A 19,934-nucleotide genomic window follows, 5' to 3' on the forward strand; every position below is an offset into this window, starting at 1 on the left:
TCATTCCATTATGAAATACAAAAAAGAGAAACTAATCTATCAGAATAGATTTCTTTTCATTGGTTTCTAATTGGATTTGCATAGCGTCCATTTTTGACATAAGTTCTTCAATCTCTACGTCTGTCACAGACGCAGCACCTTCCATACGCTTCTTGCACGTATTTAATGCAATTTCTGCGGTTTTGAACTTGTATTCCAATGCACTCACCACTGCTTGATGTGCTTTCAAGTCGTGTTTTGCTATTAATAGTCGTGTTTGAATAGCTATTTGGTTCTTTTCGTCTTTATCAAAACTGTCCTCCTCTTCAAGTGTAGTCACAATGGATGATCGATTGCTACCTGTGCTGCCTGTACTAAAGTTTGTAGGCGGACGAATCATAGAGTTACGAATACGAGGCGAGGAAGGAACAGAGGAATGGTTACTGTGTGTACTGTCGTCTTTGATTAATTCATGGTCATAATGCATCAGCTCTGTTATATCGCTTGAGAACCGCTTGGCTTCTAATTTCATTTTTTCGTACTGTTCTATTAATTGTTTGTCAAGAACAACAAGGCTTTTCATCAAGATGCGATGTTCAGGATGAACCATGTTCTTGCTTTCATTGGATCGAACGCGTCTGATGTCTTTGATGACACGGGTCAAGTTTTTGATTTCACGTTTATAAGCAAGCAATTGAGACTCGAAACAAGCACGGAAATCAGCCATGCTATGTGCTTCGATGTCTTGTTCTTGTTCTTGTTCAACATGTATGTTTTGTAGTTGCATTTCAATACGTAAGTGCTCGTATTTCTTTTGAAGGGTATCCAGGCTACGTAAAACAAATTCATTGTTATCGTTCACATCTTGTACTTCGAGATTCTGAAGTGTCTTTTCCACTTGGGCTGATTCATTATGTTCTTCTGACATTTGTCTAAAGATCGATTCACGCTTAGAAGACATGTCTAATTCGTGTTCTAAATGTTGAATTGATTGACGTAAAAGCTGTACTTCTTCATCTGCATTTGAAGGTGCATGTTCAAGCACTTCCTGATATCGCAAAAGTACTTCATCTAACTCCTTGAGCGTGTCTTGATGCTCATGATGTAAATTAGCCAAGCTTGATTCAAGTTCTCGAATTCGGTGGTCTTTTTCTCTACTTTCTTCTTGATTCTTGATAGCATGTTCAAAACTTTCACCTTGGGAGGCGGTTTGAGCAAGCAGTTGATCTACTTGGGCTTGTAGTCGCTGACGTTCTTTTTCAGTTGCATCATGCTTTTCCTGTAATGCTTGTAGCTCCTTTTGATGTTCTTGATCTACCATTATTTTTTCTTCTTCACTGCCCTGAATTTCAATCTTGGTTGAACTCATCAGTTCATTCACTTTGTCTTTTAATGCCATACGTTCTGATTCGCTGGCAGTCAGTCGACTCTCCAAATCATGAATGTATTCTTCAGTATTTTCGTCCACTTCTTTCAGCTTCAATATCTTGCCTCGTAATTCACTCAACATTTCTCGATCATGCACTGTTTCTTCTACTGCTGTCATGAGCTTTTTCTCAAGCTCAGTAATATAAGTCTCGTCTTTCAGTCGACGTTCCAGCAACTTGCTTACACGACGTCGCAATTCACCAATGGTCTTTTCTTGGCTTTCAATCACAATCTCTAATTGTTCAATCTTGGCCTGTTGTTCTTCAAATCCCTGATCCGAATGGCTTAGAGCAGCTCGAATCATAGCCAATTGAGACTCTAGACCTGAAATAGATTTTTCATATTCTTCAATCACAGGCTCCACCAAGTGCTGAAAATCAAAATCCGTCGACTGTTCTTGACGCAACCTGACCAGCTCCTTTTCCACTACTACATTGCGTTCTTTCACAAACTCGGCTGCTCCCTGTAATTCCTCTACTTGTTGCTGCAAGTCTGCAATCATGACATGCTGTTGATGATACAGTTCATCAAAATCAGGATGTTCCTCACTACCAAAATCAGACAGCACACGTGAATTCTCGATAGATTTGGTTGGCTTATTGCGAAGTTCAGCCTTGAGTTTGGAAATTGTGTTGCGCAAGAAATCAAGATTGTCGTTTGTCATCCATTCCTCCATCTCGTTCTTTTCCATTTTGTTCTTGATGTTGCGTGCGCGATTAGCGTATTGAAGTGTGTTGAGTGTTTCTGACAAGTTGGATTCGGCTGGACTGACACAGGCAATCATAAGTGTCATGGCACTACCGCCCAATGAATCTTGCAGGAGTCGAGTGAGTTTGGAATCACGGTAAGGCACATGTGTGCTTTTTTTTGAAGGATCACCTAGTGCTGAGATGACATTGCCGAGTGCTAATAGGCCCGCATTGATATTGATACCTTCCTTTCTTCGGTCTCCTTCTGCTGCTGTTCGTTTGAGCTATTGACTCATGTTAGTAAGACTCATAAATACGATTCACTTACTCTTTCACTACCAGCCAAATCTACAAAATGAAATTTAGAACTCGTAATGACCCAATCACCATCTTCATTTGTGGCAGCAGGTTTGGATAATCGTTGCTTTTGCGGTTTAGAAGGTACTGGACTGGCCGCTCTACTTGACTGAGGTGAATTCGACACAAACCGTTCTTGTTTTAAAGTAACAGAAAAAATAGCATGAGATCGAGACGACTTTTCGTTCATATCAGTAAAACCTGTGGCACGATTCTCTGTACCTTGTTGAAGAAAGCTTATAATTTAAAGTTTAATCTCAAATATAACTCCAGGTACCTACTATAAAACATCATCTGTGTTGTGAACTGTTACTTCCTTTACGCCTGTCCAATAAATGTGGCCTTTTGTATCCTCTCTGATGGTCACGGGTGGTTTTTCTGAAGGAGGGGCTGGATTCAATAAATCAATCAAATCTTCATTGTAAATCTCAACAAAGGATACTTTGACGGAATAACGATATTTAGATGAACTTGGCTGAGATACAGGGCGTAAACCTATGGTTTGCTGCTGCTGCTGCTGTTGTTGTTGTTGTTGTTGCTCAAGCAAACTGAACAATAGAGCCATTGCTCGAGGCACAATGCCGTTTTGATCTGGGTCTGAAGCTTCCGTATGTTGTGCTGTTCCCATGGTATATGTCTTTCCTGAGGATGTTTGACCCTAATAGAGTTTAGTCTTACATCACACTGCATTCACTCTCTATTATTTACATAGGCAAGCATGGTGACATTATAGCCTATCAAACAAGTTGAGTAACACATTTTCATTTTTTTTTTTTTTTTTTACTACCTTCTACAAATTTCTGAACTGGCTTTTCGCCTAAGCGAGCAAATATTTCACATTGTTGTGTATCTGATCCAAAAACATGGTCATAATGAAAATATTTGTTTTGTGGTACTACTTGAATATGTCTGTCTTGCGATCTTAATACTTCTCCATTAAAACGTTGTGTTCGGTCACGTTCCATCAGTGGCCTCACTCGTATGGCTTAAACAAACTTTAATCATCATGGCTATTTCTCAAGAAAAAAGAAAAGGATAGTTACCTACTTGAACAGCCGCCATTTGGCCTTGGGTATCTTTAATCATTTTTTTTAGAAAAAAAAAGTTTGAGGAAAAAAAGGGGATTAGAAAACTCAACAGCAAACATTTTATACCCCCCCTCCCTTCCTCCTCTTTTTCTATCTCCTTTTTGTGTAACAATTGATTTATTGACAGCCAATGGAACAAGTTACACTTGACAAAAAAAAATAAAGGTTTTATTTATGCAGATTAAGCAGAGTGAAGAGTTTCCAAGAACTTCTTGGAAGCGGCAGTAGAGGTACCACGCTTCTTTTGGTCCTTTTTGACCTTACCAGCAGCAACCTTTTCAGCCTTGATGAGTTCAGCACGACGAAGAACTTGAGCGTAAGGGTTAAGACGGTTCATGACACCTTGGTTCTTGAGAGGGTTCTTCTTTTGAGTGAAGGGACGCTTGTGGTGCTTGTTACCAGCAGGACGAACAACAGATTGGATTTCGTCAGAGTTGATAAGACGAGCAACATCAGGGTTGGTCATGATGTGAGCGGGCAAGACGTAGTCTTTTTTCAAGGTGGCGGGAGTTTCATAAGTACCATAGAGCTCATCCAAAAGAGCAACAGCAGATTGAGTCCAGATAATGAAACGACCAAGGTGTCCACCAGGAGCGAGTTGTAAGAGATTGAGACGACGCACGTTCACAAGCTCAAGACCGGGCAAGTTACGGAAAGCCTTAACAAGGCCGTTGTCTTCGTTATAGATCACAAGAGGACCACGACGTTGTCTGTGACGACGGTTACGGAGCTTACCTTGACCGGCACGCAACTTGCGAGAGTTGGAAACCTTGACGACATCAGCGTAGGCATTAATAGCCTTCAAGAGAGCAACAGCATCCTTGGTCTTGATGAGTTGTTCAACTGAGTCAGCAACGACAAGGGGAACTTCTTCAATCTTTTCAACGCGATGACCACGAGCCATGACCAAAGAGGGGAGAGCAGAAGCAGCCAAAGCAGAAGCAGTGGCGAAACGCTTTTGGTTCAAGTTGGTCTTGATGTGCCACTTTCTCCAGGTCTTGGTGGGAGCGAACATACGACCACCACGACACATGTTACCGAAAGCAGCTTGACCGGCACGGTGAGTACCGGAACCGTTGACACGAGGAATACGAGCAACGGCACGACCAGTACCCCAAGATTCGGCAGAGGTTTGTTCACCAGCCTTGCTAGAGACAGCATAAGGTTGACGCTTGTTCTTGGCCATGTTAGTGTGGACAAAGTTGACAATGTCAGGACGAATAGGAGCCTTGAAGACAGCGGGGAGGGGAACAGTAGTAGAGACACTCTTGCCGTTGTCGGCATAGACGTTAAGAACAGGTCTGGCAGCGGACTATAAGATATGAATGAGTATATAGATTCGACAATGGGTTCCATCATGAGTCATCAACGCCATGTCAACATGATCTGTCTCAAATTCGATTTTTTTTCGTTGATATAGGATTCATGTTGATTCATGGTGGATGGATGATGATGGAAGTTGAATTATAGACAATAGTTTACCATCTTGTATATTAGATGAAGATAAAAAGAAAGAGATTCAAAGGATAGATGTTCCGTGGAGACCAAGACCCTAAGAACAATGGGAAGGGCTCTCGAGCCGGAAGCACATTGAATGTCCGCATTGCTTATTTTAAAATTGGATTCGCTTGGCCTTTTCCCGTTTCCCTTTATTCCCTTTCTCTCTTTATCATGTCTATACCGAGGTCACCAGCCGAACTAGAAAAGCAAACAGCTATTTCTGTTGACCCAAATATACCTATTAGACTCTACTTTCGCTCTGCCGACTTGTTATTGAAACAAGCCCGGGTTTATAAACTAGAACACGACTTGGAACGTACTTATATCTTGTACATGAAATACACAAAGTACGTATCTATAAAAATAAAAGCATAAAGAGAAATAACAAGGTTTGATTAGCTTAGGTATCAATGAACTACCTAAACATCCGGCCTACCGAAATCCAGAAAACAAAAAAAGTCTTAAATTATTAAACAAAGTATATGTCGAGAACATATAAAATCATGGATCATTTATAGTCTGTTAGAATTGCTTGGAGGCATTAGAAGCCTTAGAAACCATGAAGCCAGCTCTGGAAGAAGCATACAATGTCTATTTGGAAAAGGTACAAAAAGTGAAGCAGTCGGTTCCAAACAAAACCAGCCAATGGCAACCACAAACACAAGAAAAGAGTCCAACCCATGACCAAGTTGAATGGAATCTTCAAGAGGCTTTGAAAGGTGTTGCAGGTGTTGGTATCAACGAAGGAACTCGGTTAGTATAGTGCACATCTTGTTGTTTACTGACAAGACAATAGACCAACGCATTATCAACAATACCCAACAACTGAATATCCAAATCATTCATTGTTTAATCAAAGTGACAGGTAAAGAAATATACATATATATATAGAAAACTGTTCCTAATACAACGATCAAGGTTTACTTATCAAAGTAACCATATCAAGCCATCTGCACCACCAGAATTACCTCCTAAACTTCATCTTTTGCCTGCACTACCACCCAAACTACCTCTTCCACACCACAAGGCGCCAGAATTACCACCCAAGATCAAGTTAGAACAAGAACAGCGTACTAGAGGACCTACAACAGATGGTAAGTTATCGCATGATAGTATTTCCACTTATGAAACAAGCATCTACTGAAAGAGGAGAACCACTTCGACAAATGTTGTTGCCTAAGGGTATTCATTCTCGGTTCCTTTTGATTGCAGAACCCAATACGAGGAATAAGATTGAAACATGTGGTATTTTGGCTGGTACTTTGGTAAGTCTCTGTCTGTTTGATAACATACTCATCATTCCGCTAGAAAAACAATATCTTAAGGATCACTACTTTGATTATACCCAAACAGACAGGCACAGCAGATACTTGTACAACAGAAAATGAAGAGGATTTGTTTGATATCCAAGACAAACATGACTTATTGACTTTTGGTTGGATTCATGTAAGTTTTATTCCATTAGCCTGCCTTAATTCTGTTAGACACATCCTACACAATCTTGTTTTTTGAGTTCTCTGGATCTACATACACATTGTTCGTATCAACTTATGCTGCCTGAAGCCATTGCCATTGTGTGTGCCCCTTCATATCAACCCAAGTAAAGTAGTCATTGTGTATATGTTCGTACTTATTCGTCATAGCTTTGGTATATTTCGATTGACAGATCCTCCTGGGTTAGATATCATTAGCGAATGTAAGCAGACACCTGCTTTTCACCCTCATCCAGATTTGCCCATTTATACGGTAAGTAAACAACTAACAGAATTATTTGTAACACAACTATAGAGTGCACAAGAAGCAGGTGGTCATATTCAAATAGCGGATTATGATTTTAAAGTTTTGGATTTACGAAAATAAAACTTTTTTTTTCTTCTTTAGTGCAAATGATTAGAAACAAAAGAGGTGAAGCAAATGAACTTAACCGCTTTCTAAGGCTGTGTTTCGTCTCTTGTTGATGATATGTTATTATTCTATACACTTGACATGATGCACTATGGTTCTTTTTATCAATAATAGTAATAAAAATAAAATAGAATAAATAAAAATACGCGACGTGTCTTTTTTTCTGTCTTTCTTTTTTCTTCTTCTTTATGGATATAAACAAGTATCATATTGCAACCACTATTAACCCTGCTACTGCTGTAACAAATGCTATCAAGGGCTATTTTATTAATTCCCTTCAAGAAAATTTGATTGTTTCGTAAGCTTCAATTCTGTAAACGTGTAAGGTTGACATATTCGTAGTAAAGGATCGACTATTGAAATCTATTCCATCTTGAATGAAGGCATCAAACTCTTAACTCATTTCTCTATTTATGGTGTAGTAGATAGACTCTCTGTCTGTCATTTACCTGTAAGTGTTAGATCGTCAACTACTTTTCATAACTCCAAATAGGATCGTGAGACTTGTTCATTGTTTATTCTGACAGATCAAAAATATTTTACTATTGTTACTTATAGTAGTCGAACAGAAACAATTGTTACAGAGGGCCATGGTATCTTGACAGAATCACAAGCCAAAATTACAGATCAATCTACAGCAATTGCTATGGACACTCGAACTAACACCATGCTTGTGAGTGCCTTCACAGGCTATTTGTTTTCTATTCCATTAGCTAAAGAACAAAAACTGAAGGCAAAACGATTTTCACCTGAATCTATTCGGTATAATAACATTATGTCTACTTGTTATCTGATCGACAATTAGAACAAACGAATTTGATTTCTTAGATATGGTAGCATTAAAAGGCATTCAGCAATCTTCTGTTGCTGTCTTGTTGGGAGAAATCAATGAACTTAAGACAATCAAAATATTTCGCTATTCAAGCAATGAAATGGTCGAAAATGAAAAACTGACAATGCGAGTAGAAGCAACTACACACATGTTGATTAGTGTGCCTGATCCTATTGGTGGTGTACTTGCTATAGGCGAATACATCTTGTCCTATCATGACTTGAGTTCATCAGGCAGAGAAACTAAAGAACTCAGTATTGATCCTGTAATGATCACATCCTATACATTTCTCGAAAATAGTTATGATACTTGTATGCTGGGTGATTCAGAAGGATATCTTTATTTGTTAACATTGGAAGTGCATAATATGAAAGTGATCAATATCTCAAGTACAACTATTGGGCAAATTCCTATTCCTAGTTCAATTGTTGATTTAGGTCGTGGCTTATTTTACGCAGGATCAACAAAGGGAGACTCTTGTGTGTTTCGTTTAAACAAAAGTCATGCAAGAACCAGTGTGTGCATCTTACATACATTTCATAACTTGGGTCCTATTATTGATTTTTGTCTGTTTGATTATGATCAACAAGGAAAGGTAGTATACATAGATGCATACCTCTAGACTCATAATCCCATGAAGCAAACAATGGTGTGTTGTTCAGGTGTAGACAGAAATGGATCATTGCGTGTTGTTGAAAATGGTGTTGGATTTACAGAGCAATACAGTGTGGATATCCCATTAATTAAAGATGTGTGGGCATTACATGCTAGTGACAGGTAATATTACTCTGACCAACTATGTACTTATACAGAGTAGACAAAAGCAAAATGCACTGCTTATTACTACATTTGACCAAACCGTTTTTTTAAAACATATTCAACACACTGAATTTCGAGAATATACCACTTATGCATCTCTTGATTTGCAACAAACCACACTGGCATCTATAACGACACAAAAGGGGCATTTGGTTCAAATCACACCCACTTTTATACGATTGATGCAACATGATGAACATGGTAGACTGTTGGATGAATGGAAACCACCTGTAGGGCAGTTTATTGCTTTGGCTGAACTGAGTTCAGCACAATGTGTAGTCTGTTGTGGTTCAAACACACTTGTTTGTTTTGCACTGGACGATAACTTGTATCAACAGAGGTAAATTTATCTTTGTAAATGTATGTGTGTAACAAAGATCATATAGTACTAGGAAGGTGACAGACGACCATGTTGCTTGTATCAAACTCAGTTTGGGTAAAGAGAATGGTATTGGCAAAGATTGTGTCATGATTGGTACATGGAAGCAACGTAGAATACAAGTATTGAGCCTGCCTCAATTGGTGCCTTTATTGGAACACACACTGCAGAAAGAAATAGGACCTACTGACCTTGTTCTTGTTCAGTTTGATAAGACAGTATACCTTTTAGTCCTGTTTGGTAAGAGATATACACAAAAGCACTATTCATTCATTTGTTAGGGGATGGTCAATTATTGAGCTATGTCTATAAAAACAAGCTTCTAGAAGAACGACAGACGGTTGTAGGCACTTATTGTACAAGCATGCATGCTTACCAACATCGAGGAGAAACCAAAGTGTTTATTACAGGCAGTCGACCCACCATTGTCACTCATTTACATGGTACACTCTATTTCTCAGCTGTCAACCTGAAAGATATGTATCGCTTTACTTCATTTAATGATCACATGATCTTGATGACACCCACAGGTCTAATGTTTGGCGAAATTGACTTGAATCAAAGACTACATCATACTAAAATTGTACTGGAAAATGAAATGCCTATTCGTATTCGATACATGCCTCAGCTTAAATTATTAGCGGTGGGCACCACCATGATCTTTAAAAATTTGAATAACAATTTCTTGATTCGAAAGGGCAAACTCAACATTCTAGACGCACAAACATTACAAGGTATTACCACTATTTCTATTATGTACTCATTAATCATGTTCATAGTCTTGGATAGTTACACACTGTCAAATGAAGAAGTCGTAGAGAGTATGACAGTAGCTCGATTCCCTGGTTATCAACAAGACTTCTTGTTTGTTGGTACAGCTATTCCCGATCCAGATGATCCAGAAGCAAGTCGTGGCCGTATTCTTGTGTTTGATATTAAGGAAACACATACCTGTGAATTGATTGAAGCGATTGACATGTCTGGTGTGATTTATGATATGCGGTCATGCCATGGTTCAATTGTAGCCTGTGTTAATGGATCCATTTTTTGTCTAAGTAGCTTTCGACCTGACTTACCTTTAGGTGCTCGCGTGAAATTTGATTTGAATATTCATCGCAATGTTCTTGCTTTGTGTCTGGATGTGCGTGATGATCGTGTACTTGTAGGTGATTTGATGCGATCCATGTCAGTCCTTCAGATGCTTTCAAAAGACCCACTTCAGCTGGAACTCTTGGCCGTGGACTCAAAGCCAGTTTGGATGACAGCTGTTAAATTTGTAAATGATCATGTCTATATTGGTGCAGATGATCGTAATAACCTGTTTACACTCATTCTTGACGAACAAAAGAAACATAATGGCATGGCCAAGTTGGAACTCACCAGTGGATTCCATGTAGGCTCTTTGGTCAATTGTTTCCGACAAGGTACACTAGTGGACATTACCAATGAGGATACACATACGATTACACAGTCAATTGAACCAGCCTTCACATATGCTACTGTGCATGGATCCATAGGGGTTGTCAAAACAATTTCAAAAGAAGCGTTTGAGTTCTTCAAGCAGATACAGAACAGCATATTGAAAGAAAGCCAAAATATCGGTAAACTGGATTATGTTGCTTTTAGAAGTTATAGGCCAAAGATCAATAGCCAGCATCATCATTTCTTTAATCAAGAAGAAAGCGATATGCCTTCTTATTATTTGGATGGTGACGTGCTCAAGTTATTCAGTAATATGTCTATAGCAGACAAAACGAAGATCTTGGCAGATAATGGGATCAAGCTTTCAGTGACAGAAGTAGAAGAGTTAATTTATAGTCTAGTATCTAAATAAATGCAAAATATTCCATATAAACACGATTTTCCAGCACGAAAACTTTAAATTTGAATAAAATACTTGATCCGCTAAAGAGATGCTAAACTCTCGACCGATACACCACTTCTTGTATAAAAAGCTGTCATTTTCGAATTTAACTCAGTATTGGAGTAACTGACGCTTGCAGAGAAACCAGGAAGAGTTTTATGAAAGAGCAAAATGGTTATGTCTGAGATAACAATGGCCAAAGCTAGATACCTTATCTCCTCCACTTATACTACGACCATTCTTGACTGAGGGCCATCCAGGAATATGACAAACTAAAAGCACCTTTCATGTTTTTGTATCTTGTTATTCCCTGCTTTCTGAATAATTACTTAGGATGTTGAAGTTTCTGGTCTGAGATGCATTGTTTTCATTGGTAATGCAGACATTTGTATAATGAGCATGAACATCTTGCTTCCAAGTTCCACCATATCGTGAGTGCCTTTTGATTCTTGAACCAACACCCATTCCCCAATCACCAATCATCATTATCAACTGTTTAGAGGTGGCTTGATGTTTTGACTTTTTCTTTCCTTTGGGATCATAGTTGTCTTTTGCTGTTATTGGATTTAGCCATGCACACTCTTGCGAGCAAATGCGATCCCTGCCCTTCTTCATGTACATTTTCATTCTTATATTCCACTGCCTCATTCTCGGATTGTCATAAAAGCCTTTCAACACGTTCTTGCTTTCTTGTAAATGTTGGTATGTTCCCCAGGTTTCATCTTCGTTTTTTGTGCTTCCAAAGCTTTGGCTCAACGATTCTCTTTTTGTTTCCAATATCAATGCGTTATCTTATTTGAGCGCAGTAAGCTTGTGTCTATAATGGAAATTTTTACTTCCAAAATCAACATCTTTAGCAGCGATTGTCTTTGCTTCATGTAGTGCTTGAAACTCGGGGTTTTCTTGCTTGAGTTCTTCTTCATCCAATGCAGCAAAACGGTTGTATAGTTTCAAACAATAGACGTATTTATCGAATGTAACAGGCACGGGCTCAGACATCTTCACAATCCCATTATCAGTTCCTGAGAATGTAAATTCTTGAAAGATTTGTTCAGCAACCGGGGTCAGATTAACATCTTTTGCCTTGAAAACAGTCCTATCGTCGTTCGCGTTGACTACTTTGACAATAATCTGATGGGATTCTTACTTTTTTTTTCTTCTTGATTCTTCTTGAGCATGTTCAGCGCTCGACGCCGAACGTGCAAACAAAATGTACAATTAGACAGCTTTTTTTTTTTTTTTTTTTTTTTTGCACTTTTGAATATTCAAATAAGTTTTAAATCGTTGGTCTTTGAGCATATCAATAAGTTGTGAGATTTCTTTTCGGATTTCAAGCAACGTTCGTTTTTTGGTGATATCAGGTTCAGTTTTGGTTTGCTTTGGAGTTGAAATAGGTTGAACACTGGATTGTGTAGTTGGTTGAGCAACTTGAGCACCCAATGGTCTGCTTCTCATATCATAGATTATATTTTGAATTTCTTCTAGGGTATCACAAGTGCAACTATTCACGTCTGTCAAGCATCTACATAGTTCAGCATCAACGTGATTAGCCGGAGTGTAAGGGCTAGTTGGATCAATACTCATTAGTCTTAATTGGTTCATGGAAGTACTAGCTTGGCTAGCTTGAGTAGTAGGTTCAGGAAAAGGGTTTCTTCTGTATCTTTTTGCTACCTTTATTTTAGTGCCAAGTTGCCATCATTATGCGCCTTGTAGTTTTGCCTCAGTTCTACCGATAGATTCTTGACTTCTTTCTGTAGGTTAGTAATTTTTTTTAAGAGTTGCGTTGTCTCTAATAGACTGATTGCTACGATGAGGCTGCTGCTCGAGAGTAGCTGTTGTTTGTGTAGAATTATTCGTCTTGGTACTCATTATTCTTACATACTTTGAGCTGGGTAAAATAGTTGTGTTTAAGCTAAAACCAATTTCGATCGCTAACATGCAGCTTGAACTTTCGCCAAATCAAGAGAGAATTGAAAATAGCGTCTTTGTGGCTAACAATCTCATTTTTGACTTGAAAGGGGTTTCTATCGTACTTGAAAAAAAAAAACTCAGTCTATCTTGTCCATGAAGACAAAAAAGAGAATACAAGGATGTAGTATCCAACAGAGATACCTTTAGCTTAGTGCTTAGCATAGGACATATATTTTGAGTAAACCTGGCGTATTCAGCACAACGGAGAAGATCAGTGGCAAGTGTAACAAAACGTAGCTGATGGCCAATGTGAGCATAATTGGCCTTAGAAGGGATATATGGCTTAAGAATTGCCACAAGAAGACATACGTTCCTTTCATTATCGGAGAGATCAGAGCGATTGTTTTGCAAGTATTGAAGAGTTATTTCACCTTCTTGACACAGCAAACTTTTTAGAAAGCCCCTGAGTTCAAATAACCTTTTTCGGCTGGCATCTTCAGTTCCATCTTTTGCAGCGTCCTCCTCTTCTACGGCTTAGCTCTCTATGCTATGATAGACATATGGTGATGGTGGCAAGGTGGCTTCTTTATATACCTGTTTATCAATGGGTAATGTTGTGAGATGAAAAGAGAATAGATATAAAATAAGAGAAAAGGTGAGAACACAGAGAAAGTCCGTTAGAACTTGTATAGGCTTTTCATTTCTCAAAGAAATGTTATCTTTCAATTGCTATAAAATGTCGAAGTATTTATACTTTTTCTTCTCGGTCGAAATATTGTTTTGAGGTTAGCTTCTTGACCACAGATTAATCTGTTAGATCAGGAACAATTAAGAGAAATGCCTTTAGGGGAAGTTGTCAGCTCAGCCAACAGTACATGATCTGACCTGAACTTGAATAAACTATTACATATTTGTCAAATGCCAATGCTAATGTATTTGTCAGCTTTAACTGTCACTTTATGAGGGCCATTGATAATAACAGAATTACTAGGTTCATAATCTCTGACTATGAGGATGATGTAGTACTTCTCGTAGAATGAGTGAATTTCAGTAACTATAGATCCATTTCAATTGCCATAGATGTGATCTGGTCTTTTGCCATGATCATCATTTATTGATCTATGCATATGAATTCATATATGTTCACAACAACCAGAGCAGGAAACAACCAAGAGTTTGAAGAATATGTTGGAGTGATGCTTGATAATAACAAAGCTTACGACAGAGTTCATCCACACTATCTTACACAAGTACTACTGGATTCTGGCTTTCCTAATGAATTTTTTAGATGCATACAGAACCTTTTCTTTGACAATGAAATCTTCATCAACATGAATGGATTTCTATCCAATCCAGTGAAACAGCGAAGAGGACTAAGGCAAGAAGACTCTATATCACCAATACTTTTTAACTTTGCTATTGAGCCATTCCTACTATCAATTATCAACAATAACAGTATCTCAGGATATTCAATCTAAGCTAGCAAACCAGCAGATCAAAGAACAGTTCAACTCACTCCACCAACGCCTGTCAAGATCCTAGCCTATGCAGACGATATCATCATATTTGTCAAATCTAGATCGGAATATATGCAAATGGAAGAATGCTTCAAGACATATAGTCAAGTGTCAAGCTTCAAGATTGATTATGAAAAGTCCCAGGCCTTTCCACTCCATGGAGGTAAAATGAATGAATATTTTGAGGTAAGATTAAAAACGTACATCCAGCAACGTATGAAATGGTACGACTACAACAGTGCTGACTATATCAAATACCTGGGATACCGAATTTGCGTAAAAAAACAACAGAGAGAAGTGTTTGTAGCCAAAATGACTGGAAGAATCAGAGCTCAAGTGGCCTTTTTCAAAACAAGAAATACTTCTATGTACGATAGGGCAAATATAGCCAACACAATAACACTCTCCAAACTATGGCATGTGCTCAGATTGACACTACTACCCAAAGCTATACTTTCGACCTTGAACTCAATCATCTACCATTATATAGTCGACGAGAAGAAATTGCAAATCAAAAAGGATGTCTTTTACCTGCCTAATGTTAAAGGAGGTCTAGGGCTATTAAACTTGTTTGCCTAACAGGGATCTCTACAGATGAGATATATCGAAACTCTGCTCAACTGTGAGCAATTTAAACGAATCCCAAAGTACCTGTATGATATAGTGGTATACGCTCTTCAAGTCGAAACGAATAACCCAAGCCTCGGATCTATTATGCTCTTCTCTGACTCTAGATATAAAACATCCCTAAACAAAGACGGTGCATTTGGATTGATTTTTTGAAACAATGGATGTATTGACAAAGCTTTGTAACCCAAAAGATGAAGTCTCAATATCATTACCAGCAATCAATTGTATGACTCTGCCCCTTTCAACTGTATGTAACAATTGGAAAGACAACGCTGAGCTGACATTCATTGGCAGTCCAACAGCAAAGAAAAGCCTAGTTTAACACTTTTTTAATCTCGACTTAGCAACCAATTAAATTTCATTCAAAAGCTGAAATGAATAGAGTAGACCAGCAATATTATCCAAATTAAAGAAACACACTTCTAGCAACCCGTTGCAATTAAAGCAGTATTTTCTACGACATATTGAACAAGACAATGAAAGAGAGTCTCAAAAAATCCTTGGGTTTTGAGACATATCTGAAGGAATTACAACACGACAACAAAGCGATTCTCCAAGTAAATAACCAAGGCCTCCGAAGAATACTGCTGGAAAACGTTCCTTTAAAAAAGCCAAACGAGTTCAGTAATAATATCAAGCCATGCCCAATGGAAGCAATTCTACACAGCACCAATGCATCATTCTGCAAAAAACATTTGGCTCAAAATTCTACACAACAGAATCCCTAGCAAGCAATTTCTACACGAAAGACGAATAAAAGGCGTCAAAAATGGTCGATATATCAATTGCAACCAAACAGAAGATGCCAAACATTTACTAATCTCTTGTGGAAATAAGGCAATGATTTGTCAAGGTGTATTCAACAAGTTCCTTGGCTACCCAACCGAAATTAATACAGATAGAATATTCCAAGACTTTAAAAATCTTAGACTTTCGAGATATCTCATCTACAACTTAGATGTAAATATCAACATGTATGACTTCTTTGCGACAATAATTCGATCAATTTGGTATAGCCACTTCCAACATCGTTTCCATGGAGTGCCTTTTGACCCTGAAAAAAAATTCCGAAAGAAGCACCAAAGAAATACCAAAGATTTCAAAAATGAAGAAGAAAACAGTAAAATAGTTATACAAAATGATAATTATATGGCGAATCACTTCACTCTGTGTACACTTGACCATCCTTTAATGTTTTCAATACAAAAAAAAATCCTTTTGTCAAAATTTAAACCATCATCGTTTGACAGAGATAGATAAGACTTTTACTATGATAATGCATAATGAAAAATGTCTCTAAAGTGTTTTGAAACACACCAAAAGTGTTGTATTTGTGAAAGATATATAAAAAGTGTATGCTATCGCCAGAAAATGAAGATACGTTTTTTTTGCCTTTTACTCAGCATATAAACATCCAAAACAAGTAGTTTGTATACCACCTATTGTGTTAAATAAAGCACTACAACTTTGATTAATGTATCATGTTGATCTTTCTAGTAGGCTTCTGTTCTTATAATCGCATTCGTGTTTTTATTAACTTATCTGCGTTTTTGAATCTGCGTCTGATGTTGAATTTTTTGGAATGTCCATAATTAGGTACTGAGTCACAACGTCCCAAAACAAACAATCATATTCTGCTACCAGTCGATAAAAGAGTTTATATTGTAGTAGAGTAGTTTTGATCTAGTCGCTTGGCTTATCTAATGGGCTTTGTGATATTGAGTTCAATACTCAAAATGTCAATTCTCTAAGGCTTGCATTCTACATACTTCCCTAAAACTTATGTTGATAAGCTTTGCTCATTGTCATAGTAATAATTCAATAAATGCCATCATTATCTCGCTCATTAGCACATGAATAATGCTTATGCGCACTAACAATGAAGGATAATACATGCAAAGTATTTGACAGGATGTCTAAAAATGGATTGACATAGCAACATTAACAAAACCACGATATTCAATGCGTAAAGTAGTCATTCAAGTAACGTAGAATTCTGTTTTTTTCTAAAAAAAAACAACTGATTGCGCTAATACCATCAAGTTTCGCTCTCATATATAGACCCCTGGATGTGTAACAAGCACGTATTTCCAACTGAAATTAGCTGGTGTGGCTCTTTTCTGTTCCATTAAATGATCGAGATGATTTCTTGCATCATTCCTAATTGTGTTACAATCCGACCAAACACAAAGTAACTGTCAACAGTAAGAATACATTCTTGACGCTTTTGTTTGAAAATGTTTCGCATGACTTAAAAGAATGCGGACAAGTAAACGCTTTTTTAAACAATAACAAGTCTCCATAAACGTATTTATGCATTCAGCGCTTGTTTATTTCATCAAGTCACACAAATGATGAATATATTTTTTTTTGTCGGTTTGTGAGTACAAGTTCTTTTTTCTCTCTCTTTCTTCCTTTTTCTCCTCATGAACACCATTACCTCTCAACTCTCTACACTCTACTCTTTATGGTCTTCAGTTCAACTAGACCCTTTAACACTAAATAAAAAAATAGAGGTGACACCAATAATTTGAATTTCAAATTTCGTTTATTAACTTGACATAGCCTGTCATACAAGTGCTCGAAACACTTGTCATAAATGAACGACAAGAAAAGAGGCTTTTAGAAGCAACTATTCAAGACATGATGGTAATAAGCAGTCCCAACCACAAAGTTATTTATACAAGCTAGACATATATCGAAGAAGCTTCAGGATTATTAGGTGTATCATTAGAAAACATGTTAGATTCTCATGGTGTTGTATGGACACCCGACATTTATCCTGACTTAAATCCTACTTGGCCTAAACAAAAATCGCTGTACGAATTATACTCTAGACTAGATCATGTAAGCTTTTAGTGTTTGGAATGTTACGTGTATCATAACAATGGGATAGGAAATTACTACTCGAAGACAACATGTCGAAGAATGGTTGATGGAGATACAAACACTCTGTAAAACATTAGAGTTAGACTATAGATTTAAACCCATAAAAGTACGGAGCATCTATCTGTACATGTATATTTACTTTTTTTTAGGAGTATCAAGAAAACAATCTCTCTTGGGCTACTATTCAATATGTAAAGTAGACTACACACGTGTATAGGAGAACAATTGCTGATCCTTTCTATTTTGATAGATTAGCTGTACATTACGGGATTTAAAGCAACTAGAGGTAATTCTATATCTTTTTTTTCTTAGTAGGCTAATCATTATGTATAGAAAGAACGTATTTACCAGTTCAATACAATCATGAAATCCATTCATTTCTACTGGCATATGTTGGATTATAGAAACGATGCCTCACTGGATTTTTGCGAGAATTTCCCTATGGCTATTGACATGACCATGACAAGAGAACAGCAACAAGCAGAACTGGACCGTACAAACGACTATTTTCATCATCCCTCAAATCCATTCCAGCTTACTGAACTACCTCTGTTAATGGACAAACAAGCACAGATGAAATCTTTGTTTGATGCCAATTGTCAAATGTACCATTATTCTGTCACTAAAATCATGGCTGTATGGGACGAGTTCAATATACCCCTTTTAGAGAGGCCTGTTTTACCGAACCGATTAGGGGCACAGGATATGCGTATTGTAAGTTCCAACAGTCATGTCATTCAGTTGTTAATTCAGGTATAAGCTGAAGGATATCTTAGATGGACTCGAACCGATGATAAAAAAGAAGTTTGATGTGTATATTCAACAAGTGAGTTTTGGGTATCGTCTGTCATTGTATTGATTTTGTTTAGTTTAAGGAACAACTTATACCTTTATGGGATGCTTGTCTCCTATCTGAATTAGAAAGAGATGTATTTATTGCTTCTTTATACGAAAAAAGTAAGTCGAAAAAAAAAAGCATGGTTGTTTATACAATGACAGATAACAAACTAGAAATCAAGACGGCCGTTGAAATCCATATAGCCTATCTTAAAAATATCCGTGGGGAAGGACAAGCACTTCAGGCTTTGATGAAAGAGAGAAAAGACTTGATTCAGGAAATGATTGATTTTGAAAAAAAGGCTTCTGATCCTAGACGTTTATTCCAAGCTTCATTTCGATTGTTGGAAGAAGAGAAGTGGCGAAATTCATGTTTGCCTCGTTTATTACAGTTAGATAGACAGTTGATCAAAGCCATAGGAGAATTTGAAAAGTTAGCAGAAAAACCTGTCATGATTGGAGACAAGCGTTATTTGGATGCCTTGGTAATTCTTTAGACAAAAATAATGACTCTTTGCTCATACTATGTTGTAGTTGGATGAAATTGCAGATCGAGAAGCAAACCAAACATTCTTTGGCTTTTTAAATTCGGATCCCGTATCACATAATAGTTCCTCCACTACTAATACTAATACCACCATAACAAAACGTATGAAAAGCAGGCCTGCTTCAGTCATGCTGCCACAAAAGAAATCATCACTGCCTTCTATCAAAGCACGCGCTGCCTCTGCTATTCTAACGCCACCACCACCACCACCTAAAAAAATCAATCCTTCTCAATCCATGCCACTCAAAAAAAAAATCAAAAAAGATCCTCCTAAGAAGGAGCTCGATTCCACTACAGCCTATATCCAATCCAACATGAACCTTAACAAAGCATTAAGGCCTCATCGTATGCCTTCCTTGATACCCACCCGAGGTGGTTTAGCAACTACTAAATCTGCTTAAAGAAGATAATACTGTTTTTACGCTTCAATTCAGACGATGCTAGTTTTTTTCTGGACGAATCAAAATTAATTTCCAGATGTTTTTTCTGCCTATTTTGGACGAAATAAAAATGGAAATTAGACAGAAAAGAATTAGCTTTTTGTATGAATGAGTTTACATTCAGACATTTATCTGTAAAGGGAGATCAATTGTTAGAGAAGAAGTATCAAAATGACTGGTTATTGTGGCGTTTTGAGACTTTTTAAATAAAAAGATTGAATATAGAAATTATAAAAAAATAAAGAGACGTGTAGGAAATACTTTGAGACCGTTTATAAATGTATTGAGGTAAAAGTTCGAGAGAGATTTTTTATATTCTAGGC

General features: G+C 37.5%; 6 protein-coding genes across 6 annotated transcripts; 3 read left to right on the top strand and 3 right to left on the bottom strand.

Moving 5' to 3' along the window:
- Window positions 1–1,549: 1,549 nt before the first annotated feature.
- Window positions 1,550–3,603, bottom strand: B0P05DRAFT_619264 (P-loop containing nucleoside triphosphate hydrolase protein; the record flags this gene model as incomplete). The annotated part of the gene is made up of 7 exons (XM_051583426.1): window positions 3,497–3,603; window positions 3,241–3,438; window positions 3,162–3,187; window positions 2,735–3,111; window positions 2,559–2,689; window positions 2,425–2,486; window positions 1,550–2,380 (listed from the first exon to the last, which is right to left on the bottom strand). Coding segments are annotated over exons 1-7 (1,668 nt in total), but the record flags the coding sequence as incomplete, so codon positions are not given.
- A 119-nt stretch (window positions 3,604–3,722) lies between these two features.
- On the bottom strand, window positions 3,723–4,865 carry B0P05DRAFT_549849 (ribosomal protein L4 domain-containing protein; the record flags this gene model as incomplete). The annotated part of the gene is made up of 1 exon (XM_051579183.1): window positions 3,723–4,865. Exon 1 carries the CDS (start codon window positions 4,725–4,727, stop codon window positions 3,723–3,725), a length of 1,005 nt encoding a protein of 334 aa, XP_051432957.1. The 5' UTR covers window positions 4,728–4,865.
- On the top strand, window positions 4,678–7,108 carry B0P05DRAFT_549864 (uncharacterized protein). Its single transcript, XM_051579184.1, has 11 exons — window positions 4,678–4,853; window positions 5,024–5,388; window positions 5,441–5,519; window positions 5,568–5,794; window positions 5,838–5,906; window positions 5,960–6,135; window positions 6,176–6,306; window positions 6,350–6,487; window positions 6,526–6,641; window positions 6,685–6,787; window positions 6,830–7,108. Exons 2-11 carry the CDS (start codon window positions 5,072–5,074, stop codon window positions 6,899–6,901), a joined length of 1,428 nt encoding a protein of 475 aa, XP_051432958.1. The 5' UTR covers window positions 4,678–4,853; window positions 5,024–5,071; the 3' UTR covers window positions 6,902–7,108.
- Window positions 7,109–7,127: 19 nt separating this feature from the next.
- Window positions 7,128–10,833, top strand: B0P05DRAFT_549881 (CPSF A subunit region-domain-containing protein). Its single transcript, XM_051579185.1, has 9 exons — window positions 7,128–7,244; window positions 7,289–7,397; window positions 7,440–7,708; window positions 7,752–8,373; window positions 8,419–8,555; window positions 8,596–8,937; window positions 8,984–9,216; window positions 9,258–9,710; window positions 9,756–10,833. Exons 1-9 carry the CDS (start codon window positions 7,135–7,137, stop codon window positions 10,808–10,810), a joined length of 3,330 nt encoding a protein of 1,109 aa, XP_051432959.1. The 5' UTR covers window positions 7,128–7,134; the 3' UTR covers window positions 10,811–10,833.
- A 310-nt stretch (window positions 10,834–11,143) lies between these two features.
- Window positions 11,144–11,326, bottom strand: B0P05DRAFT_474001 (uncharacterized protein; the record flags this gene model as incomplete). Its single annotated transcript, XM_051574764.1, has 1 exon — window positions 11,144–11,326. The coding sequence occupies one exon, from the start codon at window positions 11,324–11,326 to the stop codon at window positions 11,144–11,146; it is 183 nt and encodes a 60-aa protein (XP_051432960.1).
- A 5,935-nt stretch (window positions 11,327–17,261) lies between these two features.
- On the top strand, window positions 17,262–19,618 carry B0P05DRAFT_549897 (microtubule associated protein-domain-containing protein). The gene is made up of 11 exons (XM_051579186.1): window positions 17,262–17,414; window positions 17,464–17,547; window positions 17,590–17,745; window positions 17,795–17,893; window positions 17,937–17,978; window positions 18,038–18,073; window positions 18,121–18,501; window positions 18,548–18,613; window positions 18,657–18,744; window positions 18,787–19,109; window positions 19,159–19,618. Exons 1-11 carry the CDS (start codon window positions 17,325–17,327, stop codon window positions 19,570–19,572), a joined length of 1,779 nt encoding a protein of 592 aa, XP_051432961.1. The 5' UTR covers window positions 17,262–17,324; the 3' UTR covers window positions 19,573–19,618.
- The last annotated feature ends 316 nt before the right edge of the window (window positions 19,619–19,934 follow it).

Source organism: Gilbertella persicaria (genome assembly GCF_025201335.1).
Source record: "Gilbertella persicaria strain CBS 190.32 chromosome Unknown B0P05scaffold_31, whole genome shotgun sequence".
Classification (NCBI taxonomy): Eukaryota; Fungi; Mucoromycota; class Mucoromycetes; order Mucorales; family Choanephoraceae; genus Gilbertella; species Gilbertella persicaria.

Excerpts from the sequence above, each read along its gene's own strand:
- B0P05DRAFT_549864 (XM_051579184.1), top strand. The coding sequence starts at position 5,072 with ATGTTCCGTGGAGACCAAGACCCTAAGAACAATGGGAAGGGCTCTCGA. Across the intron at positions 5,389-5,440 it reads TTGTACATGAAATACACAAA|CTTAGGTATCAATGAACTAC; the intron begins GTACGTATCTAT and ends AGGTTTGATTAG. Across the intron at positions 6,788-6,829 it reads CAGATTTGCCCATTTATACG|AGTGCACAAGAAGCAGGTGG; the intron begins GTAAGTAAACAA and ends ACACAACTATAG.
- B0P05DRAFT_549881 (XM_051579185.1), top strand. The coding sequence starts at position 7,135 with ATGGATATAAACAAGTATCATATTGCAACCACTATTAACCCTGCTACT. Across the intron at positions 7,709-7,751 it reads TTTTCACCTGAATCTATTCG|AACAAACGAATTTGATTTCT; the intron begins GTATAATAACAT and ends ATCGACAATTAG. Across the intron at positions 8,556-8,595 it reads GCATTACATGCTAGTGACAG|ACAAAAGCAAAATGCACTGC; the intron begins GTAATATTACTC and ends TATACAGAGTAG.
- B0P05DRAFT_549897 (XM_051579186.1), top strand. The coding sequence starts at position 17,325 with ATGAACACCATTACCTCTCAACTCTCTACACTCTACTCTTTATGGTCT. Across the intron at positions 17,894-17,936 it reads ATAGATTTAAACCCATAAAA|GAGTATCAAGAAAACAATCT; the intron begins GTACGGAGCATC and ends ACTTTTTTTTAG. Across the intron at positions 18,614-18,656 it reads TTGATGTGTATATTCAACAA|TTTAAGGAACAACTTATACC; the intron begins GTGAGTTTTGGG and ends GATTTTGTTTAG.